At 33.1% G+C, this 19,869-nt stretch overlaps 2 protein-coding genes and 1 pseudogene across 3 annotated transcripts; all 3 read right to left on the bottom strand.

The window, feature by feature from the left end:
- Nucleotides 1-461: 461 nt before the first annotated feature.
- LOC143573912 (protein PAF1 homolog) lies at nt 462-4,234 on the bottom strand (annotated as a pseudogene). The gene is made up of 12 exons (XR_013142499.1): nt 3,462-4,234; nt 3,299-3,367; nt 2,935-3,042; nt 2,658-2,841; nt 2,484-2,557; nt 2,272-2,404; nt 2,112-2,204; nt 1,935-2,021; nt 1,775-1,843; nt 1,606-1,677; nt 1,388-1,528; nt 462-840 (listed from the first exon to the last, which is right to left on the bottom strand). The product of XR_013142499.1 is annotated as a protein PAF1 homolog (transcript).
- A 4,090-nt stretch (nt 4,235-8,324) lies between these two features.
- On the bottom strand, nt 8,325-9,489 carry LOC143573911 (histidine-containing phosphotransfer protein 4-like). The gene is made up of 5 exons (XM_077058674.1): nt 9,418-9,489; nt 9,085-9,215; nt 8,858-8,998; nt 8,705-8,777; nt 8,325-8,618 (listed from the first exon to the last, which is right to left on the bottom strand). The coding sequence occupies exons 1-5, from the start codon at nt 9,478-9,480 to the stop codon at nt 8,571-8,573; spliced, it is 456 nt and encodes a 151-aa protein (XP_076914789.1). The 5' UTR covers nt 9,481-9,489; the 3' UTR covers nt 8,325-8,570.
- Nucleotides 9,490-13,906: 4,417 nt separating this feature from the next.
- LOC143573904 (protein phosphatase 2C 56-like) lies at nt 13,907-19,092 on the bottom strand. The gene is made up of 7 exons (XM_077058669.1): nt 18,355-19,092; nt 16,051-16,323; nt 15,516-15,627; nt 15,293-15,436; nt 14,368-14,465; nt 14,044-14,161; nt 13,907-13,950 (listed from the first exon to the last, which is right to left on the bottom strand). Exons 1-7 carry the CDS (start codon nt 18,736-18,738, stop codon nt 13,907-13,909), a joined length of 1,173 nt encoding a protein of 390 aa, XP_076914784.1. The 5' UTR covers nt 18,739-19,092.
- Nucleotides 19,093-19,869: the final 777 nt, after the last annotated feature.

Genomic DNA, 19,869 nt, shown 5'->3' with positions numbered 1-19,869 from the left:
TGCCAAATAAAATCACTCGTAGCAAAAGCTAACAATAATGTTTCATCATAGATTAAACATAATTACATTTATCATGTATTCGTAAACTAGATTTTTTTTAAATAAATAAATATTGATCCTTTTATATATAACACAAACCGAACTACATCTGGATAGTGGGTAAGCGAGCAACAAGCTGCGCCGCTATCCCTTTTGAATCGCAAAGCCTATTCTACTAAATATAAATCCTTGGTTCCTCGGGCTCTGCGAGTCACTGTGAACCACCTTCTGCACCCGCTCCAAGAAGCGAACCGCCTCGGGAGCTAGGGATCCAAAAGTGTCGAAGGCAAATGGAATAAACACGTGCTGATTCTCCAAACTAGATTGTAATATAGACAATTAAGCTTGAGCTCGATTCAACTTTTAAGATTTTAGCGAGTCTATTAGGACACAAGCAGCTCGACTAGTTTACTTTACGCCCTAAGAAATATAGTTATAGCATTATAAAATTTATTCCAAGTTCATGTAAATAACATTAAGTATAAGCTAAATGGCTATTTCACATGCTATATCCCACTATGCTTAATGCACACCTGCCACCACAAACAAAATTTTGCAAACTAAGTTGTTCCACTGTAAAACAATTATAGCCTATTTTCTCCTATCATTTTAACTGATCCCAAAAATCTATATATAATCTTCATTATGTTAATCAGACATATCATATTCAGCTCCACTGAATTGACCCACATCGCCTTCACCGTCATCTTCCGTCTCCTTTTGTTCTCCGTCTTCCATATCCATTCTTCCATCATGCCGAGAACTTGAACTTGTATTCCTCCTATTTGAACCTACATAACTCTGCACAATTTTCCCATATCGGAATAAATGGAATTAGGCTTGTAAATGAACCAAATGCTCAGTGAACTGTTGGGGGGGGGGTCATTTATGTTCGTTCACCTAGTAAACAAATGAACACGAACAAAAAGTTTGTGTTCATTTAATTAAACGAACAAACATGAACACATGTTTCGTTCGTTCGTTTACATATTAGTAGAAAATAATTATACATTATTTATATTTTACAAGTTATAACATCGTAATATGTTTTATATTTGTTCATTAATGTCTGCTTATGTTTGTGTTCGTTTACGGATGTTCATTTATGTTCGTTTATCTTTGTTCAATTATGTTCGTGAACTGTTCGCTTAGCTTTTAAATCAACACGAATATGTTCATTTTTTAAACGAACGAACATTTAAACGAACAAACATGAACACAAATATTTGTCCAATTAAGTGTCTGCGCTGTTCGTGTTCGCTTAAAGTTAAATGAACGAACATGAACATGCCCTTAATTGTGTTCAAATTTTATACACACTTTTGCAAAATTTAAGAAATCCACGTACCTCGGGTTCATTCATTTCAACTGAAACCGTTGATCTTTGCCTTACTGTTACACTTGCTGGAACAGGGAAATATTCCACCTCATCACCGGTTTTTCCTTCTCTAGCTCTCTTTTTTCTTAACATGAGCTTTGTTGGCAGAGGCTGAATAAAAAAAGCCGAAAATTTGTCACAAAATGTTACCCAAAAAACACCTGTAATAAAAAAGTCATTTTTTTTACCATGTAGCGAGCCTCCGAATCACCAAATGCCACGAGATAATTTGTAGGGTCATTTGCATCCTCACCCCGAACCTGGTAAACCAACAAATGTAAATAATGCCACGTCAGCTTCTGACATGGCCCACAGTATTATTTTTAAAAGAAACAAATGTAAATAGGCGTAACATACATCCCAGTGATATTCGCGAACCCATGTGTAAGAAATATCCTCGTTTTCATCATACACGTCCTTGGATAACTGCAATCATTAGTATAATACACCATGAATTAAAAGAAAAAAATACTAAACAAAATAATTAAATAAGAAAGTTAATAAAAAGTTAATATACCTCACCGACAGAAGGAACCATATAAGCTAAAAACTTGTCCGATTTAGCTGAACCCGAAGTGCTCGTCACAAAACTTTTCATTATCGCCTGCAAGTTTTAGAAGTTAAAATTTTTAACCATATATGATCACTGATGACCAAACTTCTAAATCTGTAAAAATAATAAATAAGATTTTACCTGAGATTCATGGGCGTCACGAACAGACTTGTCCATCTTACTATAGCTTTCGGAATCAGCAGTTGGAGCACCGTCAAATGTTGCAACAAGATACTGATATTCCACCTGTCAATATACGTAAACAATTTGGTCAAAAGCCAAAACAATATTCAATAATAACAAAAACTCCTTACCGTTCAAAATCAGGGAATAATGGTAAAATTTCCACAGGCTGCAGCTTTTTATTTGTAGCATGAACAGGACGTGATTTACACGCCTCAAACGAAGCCTCAATAGCCTGTATTTTTCTTTCCCTGTTACAAGTCAAATGTAGGTTATAATCTGCAAAAACAACACACCTTAAATTTCTTTAAATATATAAATAATAAGTACCTGCTGTTAAGACTGTGTAGTAGATTGTGTCCACGGGTTTCCTTGAGTCGTTTTGCTTGTTTTTCACTTAAAGACTGCGAATTTCAATACCATAAAGAATGTGGCAAACCACAATATTTTAATTTCAATACATAAAAAAGTTTAGTAATTTACTTTTTACACAACTATACGAACCTCTCTCGTGGCTTCTGTGCTAAGCGGAGATATATATTGTGTTTTTACCAACCAAGACATGCCTTTATCCGTAGGACGCTCCTTTCTTTTTATGCCGTCTCTTTTAATAGGCGTCACTGAAATATCTTCTTGCAGTAGTTTTTCATCCTCTGGATCAATATGCAATATTTCATCTTTCGGAGCACTAATTCGTGGTTGAAAATAAAGAAAGTTAATAAAGAATGGATTTTAAAAAAATGGAAAACTTGTAACGAATGAATATATAATGAGGTATTACTTGTATACACTAAGATCAAGTAGGTCAAGCGGTATTCCAAGATCTTGCTCAACATGTAATTGAGGCTTGTGCACCTTTTCCAATGAAGTGAAGGCGTATTTAGCGGCTCTGTAAATATCAATTGCAAAATATATAAAAAAAGTTATGTGTTAAATAACTTTTGATTAATCGATGTACATTTCATTCAATCATTCATTGAGATTAAAAACGCGTATTTATGATGATATTGCGCATAGTTATATAGATCTTCTAATTTAATACTTTTACCAAAACATCGTTATATATTAATACATTATTCAATTATAAACTAATAAACACGTGTATTATGACATCAAGATCCGCGGTTTTAAACGTGAATGCATACCTATCTTTGTCTCTTCTTAAAGACATAAGCTTTGGCTGCGCTGACGTATCTGGCAACCCATCCCGGAACCTTAAAAAGAATATATTGGCTTATTAAACGATCGTAATAAAAATCAAAACAATAACAGATTGTGTATATAACGTATGTAATGTAGTATACTCACTTTAGCTTGCAGACAAAAGTTGTCGGCTTCCTTAACCGGTTATCAACTCGTTGACCACCCAAAGAAGATGCAGCCTTCTTCTCACCTGCATGAGAACCGATGACTGAACCGTGCGGTTTATTCTTCTGAGATTCCTTTAACTGCTGCCGATGTTTTTCCTCGTATCTTCGTTTCTCCATTTCTCTCTTTTTACGCATCCTTCTTTCTTCTTCCGTCTCAACCTTGTTCACCGTTCTTGCTGGAACCGGTGGCTTAGCATGTCGTTCAGTAGAAACCTTGCGCTCTGCAGATTCTTTATTGTCACTCTGTCTATGTTCCTTGGTTTGATTAGTTACATTTACAGCGACTGATGACGGGGGCGGTGGAGGCGGTGGTGGAGGTTGTGATGGAGGTGGAGGCGGTGGCGGCAGGATTGGCGAGCTAGGCGGCTGCGGTGGTGGTTGCAGAGACTGGTTATTGAACTGAGTGTACTGCGAAGGCGGAAAGTACATCTGTCCTGGTGGCGCAGGCTGAGAAACCGGTGGTGGCGGCGGTGGTGGTGGTAAGAAAGCCGAGTCCGGTGGCGGTTGAGGCGTCTGCGGTATCGGTGGATACGATAAATACTGTTGTTGCTGATTTAAGTTAGGGTTTACAGGCGGAACCGAGTAATTTGCATAATTCCACATCTGGGAATACATATTTCCACTCGGCTGCGGTGTCGGTGCTAGCGGCAGAGGTGGACCGGGCGGTGGATGTAACTGTCGGTACGACGTCATATAGAAACCCTAGTGCTAATAAAAAAGCTGATAACTTTAAGCAGAAAGCAGATTAATATTAAGATGAAATTAGCTTCAATGAATGCAATTTCATTTATATATGATCACATTCTAACCCAATTAAACAATCAGTACAACTTTATATAAAAACCCTAAATTTGAATATATAAACCCTAAATTTAAATTCTCTGTTTTTAGTACATGAAGATGAAATTAACTTCTGGGTATTCAAATTCATGTATATATATGATTATAACTTAACTTAATTGGATAAATAATCTACTGGATTGTTCGAATTTGGAAACCCTAGCGTATAAACTTTACAATTTAATTTGGGTTTAACTGATGGAATTGATGAATTAAAGAGTTAACTGTGAGATTGAATTGTGTAAAAGTTGAAGTGGACTCACTTATTGTGGTGGTGCTGGAATCAATGGCTGCTGCTGCACAGTGAATGCTGCAGATGAAGGTTTAAGAAGATGGAGAGGGGTTAATATTGATTTTAGTTATGATAAAACATTAATTAATGGGAAACTATTTTTAGAAAAAAAATATGGTTAATTCTTGATAAAACAATCTAGTTGTAACAAACATTTAATATGTAGATATTAATTAATTAGTATTATTTTATAACAATGACTTTCTTATATTTTGGCTTGGGCATTCTACCGGGAAACTATACCGATGACTGTCACTTGATAGTATCTGACGTAACACACGGTAGGACGAAAACCCGGGTGGGCATATCTATCAAAAAATGACACAAATGAGATTCGAACTTAGGTCTCCACTGAAAAACCCAAGTCTCCTAGTGAATGATTATTAATTAATTTTTGATATTTGAGTTTTAATTTAAGAGGATTTAATTGTTCTTGTGGTTAAATGGTTTTATGGTTCGGGATAGTAAAGTCTCGGATTCAAAATTTAACATAAGGGGTTTTCCTTACAATGATAGGTTACCCCATTAAAGGTATTATTTGGTGAGTCAAAATCTGTATGAACGCTTAACATCCGGTTTTAAAAATGCTCATTTGTGTATTGAGCTTAGTTTCAAATGCTATTGAAAGAAAAATAATGGGAACAAGTTTTTTTTACCCAGCGTTGCTGGGGCGGTTGCTTTGAATAGTCAATAATAGACAACAGTTAGCGAAGCTAAACTACCAATATTCAATAAACATAACAACCTATTAAAACACACTCAAATCATCTTATAGTTGCTACTATACAACAAATAGCATGCAAAATCACATAAAGTTATAAAATGAAAATGTTATTACTTGTAAATGAAAAACCACAAATTTGAAGTTTGAAAAGCAATGAAACAACATCCCAAGTTGGAGTCTAAGCCAAACATCTTTGACTCTTCTTGGCCAACGTCAGATCATATATTTCACCAATTTGCACAACTCTAATAACCATATATAACTATACATTTAGTCTAACAGGTGTGCACACAAAAAGAAACCAATAATCCAAATGCACAACCCCACTTTTCTTGGAGTTGAGAAAAAGTTACAGTCTTGAACAAATCAAGATTTGATCTTTAGTTGTTTGCATTTGTATAAAGATTTAATCTTTAATGGTTTCCAAGATACCCAATAGTGTTTTGAGTGTTCACTACTACTAAATCTGTAATGAGCTGTGTAAAAAAGAAGCATACAAAGTAGGTGAAACTGGCAAAGACCCGTCGCGACCGTACCCCAAAAGTTCCAAACTGGAACACAAATACGGCACCATTTACATAATACAGGGTGCAAAGTCAATCAAAAGTAACGTTTAAAGTTTAAAGAAATTACTAAAAACAAAAGACAATAAACATAACCAAGTATGTGAGAAGAAAATGGAGTTGATGAGATAAGGCGGTGGAAATGTGTGGAAGTTTTCATAAATAGTGATTCAGTGAGTGTATGGAAATGTTAGTTTTTAATATATATATAATATAATATGTATTTGCATACTTTATAATAGGAAATGTTTTTTATGTTTTATTATGCAAGCGTTTTGATAAGGTACGTTTGATTTAGCGTTAGTAAAATATGTATCTTAATTTATAACAGTCAAGAAGAAAAAGCAGGTAGGAGGTTGCGTTACATGTGGAGTCAAATGACAACGTCCTAGACAATTTACAATGCATGAGTTTGCGATTTAGTATCAAAACCATTACAACATTGTGTGGTATGTTATATGATACATGTTGATATACATATTAAGTGAACATTAATCATCTAGTAAATTTTTGTTAAATACAGAAAAAACGTCATTTTCTTCTCCAATATTCCGTAAAAATAAAGTAACTCTTGGAATGCTTTTGTAGATCTCACTTGTGTTTTGTCAAGGTTTTATTAGATTTATTTCTAATTTATTTAAAGAACCATATGGAAAGAACCTTATTTAAGAAGTTTCTTAAATTGCAACCTTTCGTCAAATATATAATGATTCGATCAAATATATAAGTGATACAGTCTCTTACAAAAGAAAAAAAAAAGGTAAATGTTATGGTTATGAAAGGGGTGTGAGCCTCACCTAGCGCCACAACGAACAAAAATGCATGGAACATAAAGATAAGGGAGAGTAGAATGAAAACAGATCATATATATATATATATATATATATATATATATATATATATATATAAATTTTTTAAAAAATTTTTTCTTTCATCATTCTTATATGTTGTTATTCTTCATCACAAAAAAAAAAAATAAAAAAAATTAACGAGTAATGCATATATGCAATACACCGACTTTTTTTATAATGCATATGTGCAACAGTGTGCATTTTGATATTTGAAATAGTTTTGAATAACATATATATAGTTGTTTGTATTGTTTATTTGCAATAGTGTTATATTATATAAAAAATTAAAAAAATTCGATATAATGCAAATGTGCATTAGTGTTGTATTACATATATGCGATAATGTGTTTTGCATACAATTATTAGTGTCGTATTTGCATATATTCAATAGTGTGTATTGGATAATGCAATTGGTGTGTTATGTGCAATAAAACACTATTGTATATATGCAATAGGCATTAGTGCACATATGCACTACAGTACTACACTGACAAGTTTTTTTTTTTAGTATCAATATCATCTTATTAGAACGAGGAAAGAAAAAAAATCACAAAATAATTTTTTTTAAAATAGTTAAAAATAATTCTTTACTAGTTCTCTAGTTCTCTCTTTAATTAAGAGGAGTTCTCTCTAGATCCCACACACACACACACACACACACACACATATATATATATTTGGATCAAATACAAATGAAATTAACGTGCTAAACGTGAGAATCAAGTAGAGTAATATTATATACAAATAGAGTAATTATGTAATTACTCTATGATGTAATTACGTAATTACTCTACTTGTATTTATAATTACTCTACTTGATTCTCACGTTTAGCACGTTAATTTCATTTGTACGTTAACCTTCCCCTATACACACACTTGATGCACGATCCAACTATAACATCAACCTTTCAAGTTGTGAGAAATATTTAGATTCTTATATAACTTTATTTTTAAAGGACCTTCTTTTTAGCATTTGTAACACATATTCAGATCACAACCTCAATATGACAAAGCAAAGCAAGAGAAAAACAAGTGAGTCAGATTAAAATCCATGCTATACAAACACTTGTAACATGTGATCACTTATTTGAAATGAGAAACTAGTGGCACTACTTTTATATCGTACTAAGAGAGGAATAGTAGTAACTAATACCATACTAGAAAGTAGATGTGGTGACCTCTACAATATTACAAAGCAGACTATACACTAGCTAGTGATCTTCACCATATTAGAGAGAAGATTAAAATTACTCTTGGTGTAATGTAGATTTGGTAACACTCACAATACGTCGTCGTGTTTGCATGTGATGATATATTTATCTCTTGCTTATTTACTTTTATCGAAAAATAATCTCTTAAGTTTTTATTAAGCTAATGACAAGCTCTTATCAATTTAAAAATAACCTATTCATATTTTTCAAAAAAGTAAACGATAGTGTTATTGGGCTACAAACTACTAATATAAGTACATTCATCATTAACTGTCACAAATAAAAACGCGATACAAAATTACAAGTTAGATGATATGAAATACAGGAAAGTTCAAGTAGAATTAATAATATGAAAAACTAGTAATTGTGTTTATAGATCAATAGTAAGATTAGTTGGAACCAGAAAGAAGTACAAGTAGATCACCACACATACCATATATCCTATGAAGCATCCACCCTTTTCACATAAGACCTCGTTTTATGACAACATATAACTACTAATTCACTACTACTACCATGGTGAGGTCCAACGGGTTGTTATGCATAGTCTACTACCCGGAGATAAACTATCTGGACCGACATGCTGTCTCAATAGGTCCAACTTGTCTTGACATCTGACACATGGATAAAACATCAAAAGTTTAGAATAGTTCAGGATAAAACCGACTAGCTAGGGGCGCTAATTACACGTTTAAAAGACCTGAAAATAAGCTTCAAGCTTCTTTCTAAGAGTTGTATACTCTTTCTTGACATTTTGAAAGGTCCTCTTGCATCTACATTATGTAACATTATTATTTTAAATAATAAATATATTAAGTTAAAAGGGTAGAGAAATGGTAAATATTAATATTACCCTTCAGCATTTCTAGCATTGCAATAATTTCTGAAGTGTGTGCACTCAGTTTTGACCTTCTTGGCTCCAATGCTAGTGCTGCTACTCTTAAACTGATGCATCAAGCTGTCTAATTTATTGAAATCCAAAGGCCTTTTTTCCCTGTTCATCATAATTTTCATTGATTTAAAGAACAAATAAAAACAAACCTTTATTTTAAATAATAAGAAAGAAGTCAAGTTTCGTACAACGCTTGATCAAGATTCGAGAGAAAACGAGCAGAATCACGATAGAACAACGTGACAACTTCCTCTACAAAGTTTGGATTAGAATTGTCTTGCAACTCCTCCAATTGTATGAATTGTTCGTCGAGATATCCCTAAACAAGAAAAAAAAAACCTTATAATAAGTAAGAGAATGCTAAATATGTTTGATTAACAAACGAAAGTAGTACTTTCTTTTTAAAAGATAAAAACGATCGGTATTCATTTCTAAATCAAAATATTACAATAAAGTGGACAACAAGCTTCGTCGTAACCCCATTATTTTTTAATAGAAAACTAATACTACTAAGAACTAACCTGGTCGAAAAGAGATTTGCGAGTGTTAGCAATATGCCTATGCATTTGATTTCTTTGATCCATTGAAGTGTAATGAAATGAAATGAGTTGATGCAATAATATGGAATGAGAGGATGGGGTTTTATAGGCCCATGAAAAAAAGAGAAATGTCATGTCACATATGAAATAAATTCCTTTTTGCAAGCATAGCATCCATATAACAGTTGTGATACTATTATTTTAATACACAAATGGAAAAAATATGTAACATATTGGATTTTTATGTACAAGAAACAAAAGCCGCTTATCCACTTTTTGCATACGAAATTCCAATTCCAATTAATGCAAGAATAATGAATATTTATTATTATTTAATTTCACTTCAATGTAATATAAATAAATAAAAATTATGGAATTGGAATATATACATTTATTCAGTTAGTTTTCAGAAGTAAGCAATGGAGGGAAAATGGAATGCAGAAAAAGCATTTGGCAAATGACAATAATAGTATGTGTTTGAGAACATATTTCAATTCCTCAACGGAATTGGAATATTATGATTTATTATTATTTTAGTATATTACGCTGCATTAATCCACCAATATATCTTATATTCTCTTTACCACAAAACTTTATAGTGAGTTGTACGATCAAGCTATTAAAAAACCGCATTTTAAATATATACTCGAAAGTGGTATTCTTGTTTAATGTCATGAGTGTGATGGTTAAGACTTGGGATCTTGGGATCTTAAGGTATGATGATCAAAAGCTGATTCAAAATAGTGAGTTTCTTCCTTGATGGTGTTCTTAGGTGAGTCAGATCTAAAGCGTCAAAATTCGTATGGATGACTGATATCCCATCTCAGGATCGCTCACTTAAGTATTGAGGAACTTTCCAGACACAATTAAAAAAAAATTAAAAAATAGATACCCTCTATTTTTATTGGAAAATTATCAAAATGAACATAGTGAACAAAGAAGTACGCATAGAAGTTGCTTAAGAAGAGCCAATCACAATGTGCCACGTAGTAAAACGCTAGCTAAGATGCTTAAGATGGAGCCATCACATAACAACATGATTACATACGATATGACCATCTCAAGGCTAACCAAAATCAACCGCGCTTAACGTATTACACGGTTATGTAGCGGTAAAGGCTTGGCTCAATAATAAAAAAGGGCGCCAACTAAACAAAGTCCATGGTTTTTTTTTAAATAGTGTATAGGCTAACTAAGTTTTCTATGTGTTACATGTTGATTCCTGGATGGCTCAATAGAAATAGAAGGGAAGAAAATGTCAACTGCTCATACTTCATAGTCATAGCCCATGTATTTTATTTTCAAAATAAATATTAAGTCTGACTAAGCCTTTTATATATTACGCGGTGGCGAACTGACGATCGGTTGGCTAGATAAGAAAATTGCCACGAGCTACACAAAAGTACACAACTCATGCTTTTTCATTAAAGGAAAGTAGTAATAAATGGTAACAAAGATTCTTATGTGTCATGTGATGGCGCACGGTTGCTTAGCCTGATAGGGGAAAAAATCGTCTACACATAACTTGTGCCCTTAGGTGATCGCATATGTTTTTCTATGACGGCGCTCCACCTTAGCCACCATAGCCGACTTTTCACTACGTGACATTGTGCTTGACTCATTTGGCCACGTCTTTACGCGAAAAGTTGATTTCCATGTCTATTTTGGTAAGTATTGTGGTCACCATATCCATTTTGATAAAGTTTCATATATTTTTTTTTCAACTTCGGCTATAAATACTTTTGTAATCAGTTTTGATATAAAATCATTAATATGTTCAAGACGTATAACAACTAGCTTGGTCCACTGACATAAGTGTATGTTTAGCTTACAACTAATTGGTTGTGGGTTATCACTTGAGACATAGGGTGAAAGGTGGAAAAGAAATTAGTTATTAGCAAAGGAAAAAATACGTTCAAGACGTGCATTTGTTTTCTACATCATAACACAATATACGAAAATTTTGTAATGCTTAAGTTAAATTTCACATATGCCGTAAACCAACAAGTATTAGTTAATAATGAATGAACAGCCTTAAATATCATCAAGATGTTTTTGGACTAGACATGAAAGATACGAGGGTTTTGTCATTAATTAGTAGCTGATCATCAATAGCAACTTGATCATCAATGTTAACTAGTCATAAGTAATAAGTAATTATTGATCAAACAACCACGATAAGCAGTAGCAACCAAATAATAATAGACAACTAGTGCCTCAAAAAATCTCGTCCTATGAGCTTTAAGGTGCATGATATTTCAGATTTGATTTTTAAGGAGGGCGAGACAGACACACTTCTTCATGAAGTTACGTTGTTTCAACTTAAACACATGAGGTTTCCTTACCCGTAAAAGGTAAGTCTTTAGCCTATTAAAATTAAACACGTGAACAACTTTTTTTCACGAGAAATACGTTCTCTTTCCATTGAACTTTCTGTTTTATCCGCTTAAGATTTCATACCCACAAAATACTATAACTTAACAATGAGATTATACACAATTAAAATTCTAGTGATGAAGAAAACATACTAACATACAAGTACATAAGACAAACTGGATGCTAATATATAGTTACTGAAATAGACAGTTGATGCTAATATATGAGTGGCACTCTAACATTAAATCATGTTCATAACAAGTCAGCGCTTTCACCAAATAATATCATGACCGGACCCTATAAATTCCCACTTTTCTTGTAATGTTTTTCTTTTCGATATCAGATTATACGCGGCAGAAGAATAAACACCTAGCAACCATTCTGCCTATATTATGCTGTCAAATCTTATATATGCAGTGGGTTGTAGGTAATATATACCAATTAATGCCCATAGGCTAAACTCAGTTATGCTGTGTTTTGGAAAGGAAATAAAAATCATAGCTAGGTGTGTTTGAGGATATATAAAAATTTTAAAATGAAAGTAACAGCCATATAAATAAAAATTGGTTAAACGATTATAAAGAGATATCGATTAACTTGGTCAATGATTATTACATCGACTATGTATATACGTTTTAGTAACCGTTTGACGGCTAGTTAACGCTTATCATAGTAATTAACTGTTAATGGCCATATCGACCGGTTAAGAATGTCCAACTAATGTACTATTATTATTACAAACCATAATAATAACAACAATAATAATAATAATAACTAATAGTGTTTAAGTTTAATATTAACAGGAATGGGGACTCAAATGAAAGCCAAATTTAAACTAGATTTTGCTCCTGGTTAACATCTAGATGCATGAACAATTAAGATTCTGCTTTTCTTCCTGTGTAAAAGAACAAAGATTCCATATAGTTCTGTATCTATACCAAATTGAACATGATATTAGCTTACTCCACTATTTACTTTTTTTTTTCTAAATTTTTTTAGAAAAATCAAACTTTTGCCAAAACTTTAGTATTTTTTTTTGTTATTTACATCATAAAAGATGAGAATATAATTTATGACATCTTAAAATTATCTTGAGAAAGTTCAAATAACTATTTCATATATCAGGCGGTAAGATGGATGAGTTGAGAAGGTCGGGTTGGATTGACCAAGAAACATTTATAATCGTTCTAAAAACCAACAGTAATCTTAATAACTAACTATAAAAATTTATGAGTTTCGAACAATTTTAAACTCCTACGGTTAGCTAAACTTGTTTTTTTAAACCCGACACGTTTATATAAGTCGAAGTTGCGACTTCTATTCCTCAAGTATCCGATGATTCGCTCTCATATTTTTTCCACACTATATATTGTATGGTCACATCTATTGCTTTTTACAAAGAACAAAAACTTATCATGGGTGGGTGGGAAGGGATCAGAATATGATTTTGTGACTTTTAGGGGACAAGAGAAGGAGAATATTCCCTTTCTCCATCATATTATTGCGTTCTTTTAACCTGTACTTTCAGATTTAGCACAGCCACCATTCATAAAAAAACACAGAATAAACATAAGAGTAATAAATTTAACAACCTTTTAACACAAACTATTGTCATGCTGTCCTCTAACTTGGTAAGATTTACGCTGTCTCCGAGAATTGTGAACAAAATTTGAGCTGTAGACGAAAACAATTGTAGGTCTTAGATTAGTTGATTAATTGAGTTTAAACATTAAGAATCATATTTTTTTTATAAAAATATATGCATAAATTTTAAGAAAAAAAAAATTCAGGTCTACCAGGATTTTGGGGTGGGGTCGGTCGACACCTGGCCCTGCCTCATAGCCGGTCTTTCCAAGATTGTACCAAACTTTAAGTCCACAACAATCACGGAAATTATCGTTGTTAAATCTCATACACGCTTGTTGATAAAGAAACTTTGCAACATATTCTGTTGCATTTTCGTTGCGTTCCCACGTACGTTGAAGCAAACCAAAGCCATACTTCCTACTTCCTCAGTAGACATGAGATCCCACAAACCGTCACTTGCAATTATCAAGCACTCGTTTTCATATCCGTCCTGATGGTACAAGACACCTCAGGATATAACCGCGCTTACATAAGGCTTCATCGACCGATCTCCTGAATATAGTATGTCATATATATTCAAAATGAATATCAATTTTAAAAAACAAATAAATAAAAATAAGGGAAGCTAGAATTATATTATAGAACCTATTGGCCCCTTGTCCTGGCAATATCGAACACCGTCAACTCTCAATGCACCACACGAGTCTCGTACTACAAAACCACCACTGTCGAGAATCCTTTCCTCCTCATCTAATCTGTTAGGCTGTTAAAACACAACACTTGCAGAATTTTAGCAAATAGAAACCAAAATCTATTTTATTATTGAATATTGATTGTAGCTATGAATTGCCTCTTCAACTGGCAGCAAGTCATTTTTGTTAGTTATCCAAAAATTACTGATGCGATATATTATGTATCATATAGTATGCATGTATGTTTCTGGTAGCAACTGATGTGATATTTACTAACCAGCCGAATTGTTGAGCCTCGGCTTGAATCGTCAAAAGCTTGAGCCGACTTGTTTATTATTAACATTTGTAAGATACACATGATACAGAATCTATAAACTGCATAAATCATTATTTGCATATTTTAAAATATAGTATGGTATGTATAAGAATTTGAGTTTAACTTTTATACGAGCCGAACGAAAGGTTTCAAGATCAAGAGAATAATTAACTTTTCTTTCAGCCATGAGCGAGCCACAAGCTGGGTAGAACTTGGCTCCGGCTTGGCTTGTTTACAAACGACTTGATTTCGACCAAGTTTAGATCGAGCAAACTTCAAGCGATCTGTAAGCTTTTTAAGTAGCCCTATTTTGGTCTTATTATTTCCGGTGCCCAAGCAGTTTAATTTATTATTTATGTCATTAAAAAAAATACTATGTGACTTATATTATGTTATCAAGTATACATGTATGTTTCTTGGCAATTGATGTGATATACAAGTTTCAAGTTTAAGTTCTAAATATATACATTTTTAAAAAACTCATAACTTTAATTTAACCTTTTAATCAAACAAGCATTAATTATATATACATATATATATATATATATATTTGCAAATAATACGGTGGCTAGCTAGCATGGCATCAAATGATGCCACATTACCAATTTACAAGTAAAATCAATTAAAATAAGATGGTTAATTGCTATCAATATTGTAATGTCTACCCTGGTAACCAACTTCGAGAATAAATAATAGACTAACAAGCCTCAAAACATTTTAACAAAAGTTTTAAACCAAACTGCAACATATTAAGGCTGCATTTTTAAGTCCACAACAATAACCGAAAAGTTATCGCTGCTGAATCGTACACAAGCTTGCTGATGTAGAAATTTTGCAACATAACCTGTTGCATCTTCTTTGTGTCCCCGTGTACGTTGAAGCAAACCAGACGCCATACTCCCCACTTCCTCCGTCGACATGACATCCCACAAGCCATCACTAGCAATCACCAAACACTCGTCCTCGTCGGTCCTTGTTGTAAAAGTAACCTCAGGAACTGCGCTGACAGATGGCTTCAATGAGCGATCCCCTAAAAATATATCATATTTATTGAAAATCGATATCATTATTTAGAAAAAAATAAAAACATGGGAAGAATAATATCGAACCTATGGCCCTCGTCATGGCAAGAACGCCATCAACTCTTAATACGCCATACTGGTCCGGGACTACAAAACCTCCACTCTCAATAATCCTTTCCTCCTCATCTAACCTGCTAGGCTGTTAAAACAAAACACTTGCGGAATTTTAGCAAAATCGAAACTAGAAAAAAGATTTTATTATTGATTGTATGTAGCTATGAATCGCCTCTTCAACCGGTAGCAAGTCATTTTTTGTTAATCATCCAAAAATTACTGATGTGATATTTACTAACTAGCAGAAATGTTGAGCTCAAGCTCGAATCGTCAAAAGCTCGAGCCAACTTGTGGCCAGCACGTTGAGCCAACTTTATTATTTAGCTTTTACTCACAACAATTTTTATAGAAATTAAAAACCGTATTAATTTGTAAGATGCGCATAATGCAGAATTTATAAACCGCATAATTACCATAAATCATATTTTTTTTATAAGTTTGATGGTTTCATATTTGGAATGAAACACAAATTTTATTGAAATTTAAGACAAGGAAGGTTGAAAGAGACCTTATGATCTACCGTGAGCGGAATGGTGTAGGACCCGCGAGACAGAACCGCCCTGCTATCACCACAATTAGCAGCCACAATCTGGCAAGGGGAAATAAGCACGACAACGGCAGTGGAACCTGATGAAAAGTTATTTATACAAACTTGATCGATATCCCGATAAGCTAGAGAAAGTGCAGACTCCCACTTTCTAGTCCATATATCCGTATCACCTTCGCATTCCCAAGCTTCTTTAACAGCTTGGTCCATTGAGTGAGCACAATACTCACTAACCTGTGTCACATTATCAGTGAGTCAAAAACCATTTAGATCTCCATACTATATTTTGTCAATGTCACCTTCTTTCTAATGGTAACAAATTTTGAAAGACAACTCTTTTATATGGAAAATCTTAAATCCATTCATACCATTCGTACAAGAAAACCTAATAATATAAACTCTCGAAATTGTTACAGTAAGATCTAAATATGTATGATGATAAGTATCCAGACTTATATCCTAAATAAAGTAAACGCGTTGAGAGCGTTACTACAACTTTTATCAAAACAACGATGCGAGGAACAATTATATAGAATCAAATATCATAGACATGCATCATTTATAAATGCTAATTTCCAATGGTGTTTCATTACTTCACTGTCCATTGAGTGAGAATATATATTTCGAGCAAGGCATTCCTCTTCTGTATATATATATGGAGAACTTGCTCTTGTAGTTTAGAGTGTCTTCTTAAATATTTGTGTGATTTTATACATTTATTAAGCATTATGAATTATAAAATCAAGTGTGTTCATCAAGTAATATTATTCTTAATTTTTAGTATCTTAGTGAGTGGCGGATCTAAGAAAATTTTTCACTACAATTATACTTTTTCGTTGTGCATTTTCGCCACACAGGGATGGTGATTTTTCTTTTTACCGGACTGAATTGTGATTCCATTGGCCTTTAAAAAACGTGTAAAAAACATGTATCTTAAGAAAATTTTACCTAAAAGAATTTAAAAAAAGGGAAAAGAAAACAGTATTCGAAAACTTAACCTTTGATTAAAAGATTACAAGGCTAAACACTCCAATGTGTGAGCTTTTAAAACTAGTAACTTAAGAGGCTTTAACCTTCCCTTCTATGTGGTATATCTCATATCATTTATATTCAAAGTCCAAATTTACATATTTAATATCCTGAACTGATCCAAAACATGTGAAGGTTTGAAAAGCACCTCAAAATCAATGCTTTGAAGTATAAGTATAGTTTTTGTGAGTAAAACATAATTCCATACTAAATTAGTTGGATTGTGAACCATATTAATTCATATCGACATCGAAATCTACATTGATGAGCCAATACATACTTATTTAAATTTTATGAAAATACATATACATCTATACATATATCCATATTCATTTTTCATTGTTTTAAATTACACAATGTCTAGCTATTTGTATTTGTGTGTTATATTAATGTGTGCTCTTATTAACTTATAACGTAAATGTTGTGTGCGTATGTGTGTATATGATCTCAGGGGTTTGTCATTGGAATTTCATGTATCATTTACTTTACCAAAAAACAATACGAATATGGATATAGAATCATTATGATACGAATACGGATATAGATGTATATATGTGTGTGTATGTATCATCAATGAGCCAATGACTACAACATAATCATCTTTTATGAAAGCACGCATATATATATATATATATATATCCATATTCGTATCGTTTTTTTGTGGTTCAGTTACGCTAGTACCTCCTGTATTTAAAACATTTCAAGGGTTTTATTGCTGAATTATTTGAAGTATTGACATAAACTCTAATCATTAACCCACCAAATCCATGCATCTTTTACACTTAACAAGCTTATGAACTTAGTGATCGATACATACACGAGTGAAACATGTATACCAATATTCATATTCGCTTCGACATCTACCTCCATAAGCAAATGTCTATAAGTTAATTAGTTAATCTTCTATAATTCAAAACATGTATACACATTTTGTAGATATGTCATTTAGACGATTAAATTATATATTTTTTTAAAAGCCCTAATTCTATTTTAGCTATTCCCAATTAAAAAATAAAATTCACAATTGGTACAACTAATTATAAATATACAAAGAATACTATTTTTAGTAAACTTATAAAAAAATGTTGTGTGTCTGAGTTGTAATATAATGATATTAATAATCTCTAACTGAATTAACTTTAGTTTTGAGATATCATATCCAGGTATATGATTATTATTTATCAATTATTATTAATTATTAATATTAATATCATAAAGGTTTTAATATCTTTTTACCTCCGAACCACCATGACCGTCAAAAACACCAAAGTAATAAATCGGCGACTCCACCATCGCATACCGACACTCCGGCGCCGTACAACCACCGAAAACATCACATTTCAGCCTCAAGAACCCCGGCACAACCGCCATCATATCCTCCATATACTGTCGACCACCTTGCGCCTCGTACACCCCCCATAGGAACCCATTATTCTTCCCAACACACACCCCGTTTTCGCTAGCACCCGATCCATTGCTATCGCTCCAATCCTCTTCTCCACCAACTGCCAGATCACTTAAACCGACCACCACGTTGAGGTGTTCGTTGGGGATCATGTAGATCTCGGTATCGGAGTCCGATGAGGAGTTGGTTGATGGTGATTTGCTGCTTGAAGCCATTGATTGATTAAAATGAGGTTAAATTTGTAGAGAGAGAATGTATGTGTGTGTGAGAGAGAAAGAGAGAGATATATGTATGACAACGTGTTTTGATCTTTAGGGTTTGGGTGACAATATAAAGGGGTGACAAAGATTTTATGTACTGACACGTGGAATTGAGGTAACTAGGTTGTGAGCTGTCTGACACAAAGTTTGTTTCATGTAAAAGCAGTGATTACTTGTATACTTATCAAAACATGTTTTGACAGCTGGAAGAATGTACACAAATTGTGTGCTTACTCTTTGACTTTATTGACCAAGAAAGTTGATAAATGTGTGAGAAAGCCACTTAATGTGTTGAAAGTGTTAGTAACCGAATTTAATAAAAGGCAGAAGTTGTTAGAGAACGTGTGACTTATCATTATTGTTTTTAACGATCAACGAAAGTGTGAGTTATCATTAAAGAAAAATATTTAATATTGTTTTCTTTTTGTAACCGGTAAGATATATCCGCTAAAGCTACTCATAAATCAGCTTGGGCTGCTAATTAACGTTACGAAGGGGAACAACATTTAACATTTACCATTAAAATTTAATATAATGAAAAGAAATTGTTCGTCGAATTCTAACGTGTCATTGTGTTAGCCATTTTCGTTATTACGATATGAGTACGGAGGACTATTGCTTTGGTTTTATCATTTATGAAACAATGTGTGGTTGCTCGAACCCGTAATCAATCATATTTACGATGGGGACATTCTCTATTAAGTTGGAAAAGAAAGACGAAGTTTATTTGAACTGTCCAAGGAAGAATAAGAGGAAACAAAAAGTAGGAAGATCGACTTTGGCAATTTGCATCAAAATAGGTATAATGTATCAGCACTAGAAAATAAGAATAGCGAAACATAAGGAAGAGATGTCTTTTTCTGTATCGGATGGAAGTAAAGAGGCAGGGGCTCTCTATCTCAAGGAAGATTGTATTTAGGATTTGGTAATCTAAAGCTTTTTTTACTTTGTTAGCTCGTGTTAGACTGTGTTTTAATACATGTAGTCAGGCCCACTCCATTTTCACGGTTTAGACTGCTCCTATTTCGCTTGTTGCTACTGTGAAAAAAAATCGCTTTTGCCTCATATGTCTCAAAACCTTGGACC

This window comes from Bidens hawaiensis, unplaced genomic scaffold (genome assembly GCF_021521415.1).
Source record: "Bidens hawaiensis isolate Kalapana, Puna unplaced genomic scaffold, B.hawaiensis_p1.1 tig00026670_1, whole genome shotgun sequence".
Classification (NCBI taxonomy): Eukaryota; Viridiplantae; Streptophyta; class Magnoliopsida; order Asterales; family Asteraceae; genus Bidens; species Bidens hawaiensis.
Note: the sequence above shows the minus strand (reverse complement) of the source record. Positions and strands in the feature narration are given on the sequence as shown.

Bases quoted from the DNA above. Each gene is read 5' to 3' on its own strand.
- LOC143573904 (XM_077058669.1), bottom strand. From the start codon at position 18,738: ATGGCTTCAAGCAGCAAATCACCATCAACCAACTCCTCATCGGACTCC. The intron at 15,628-16,050 runs GTCTCTTTCAAC...TTGTTTTAACAG, and splicing joins CGCTCACGGTAGATCATAAG to CCTAGCAGGTTAGATGAGGA. The intron at 14,162-14,367 runs GTTAGTAAATAT...GTGTTTTAACAG, and splicing joins GAGGCTCAACAATTCGGCTG to CCTAACAGATTAGATGAGGA.
- LOC143573911 (XM_077058674.1), bottom strand. From the start codon at position 9,480: ATGGATCAAAGAAATCAAATGCATAGGCATATTGCTAACACTCGCAAA. The intron at 8,778-8,857 runs GTAATATTAATA...TACATAATGTAG, and splicing joins AATGCTAGAAATGCTGAAGG to ATGCAAGAGGACCTTTCAAA. The intron at 8,619-8,704 runs GTCTTTTAAACG...TCCATGTGTCAG, and splicing joins AGCTTGAAGCTTATTTTCAG to ATGTCAAGACAAGTTGGACC.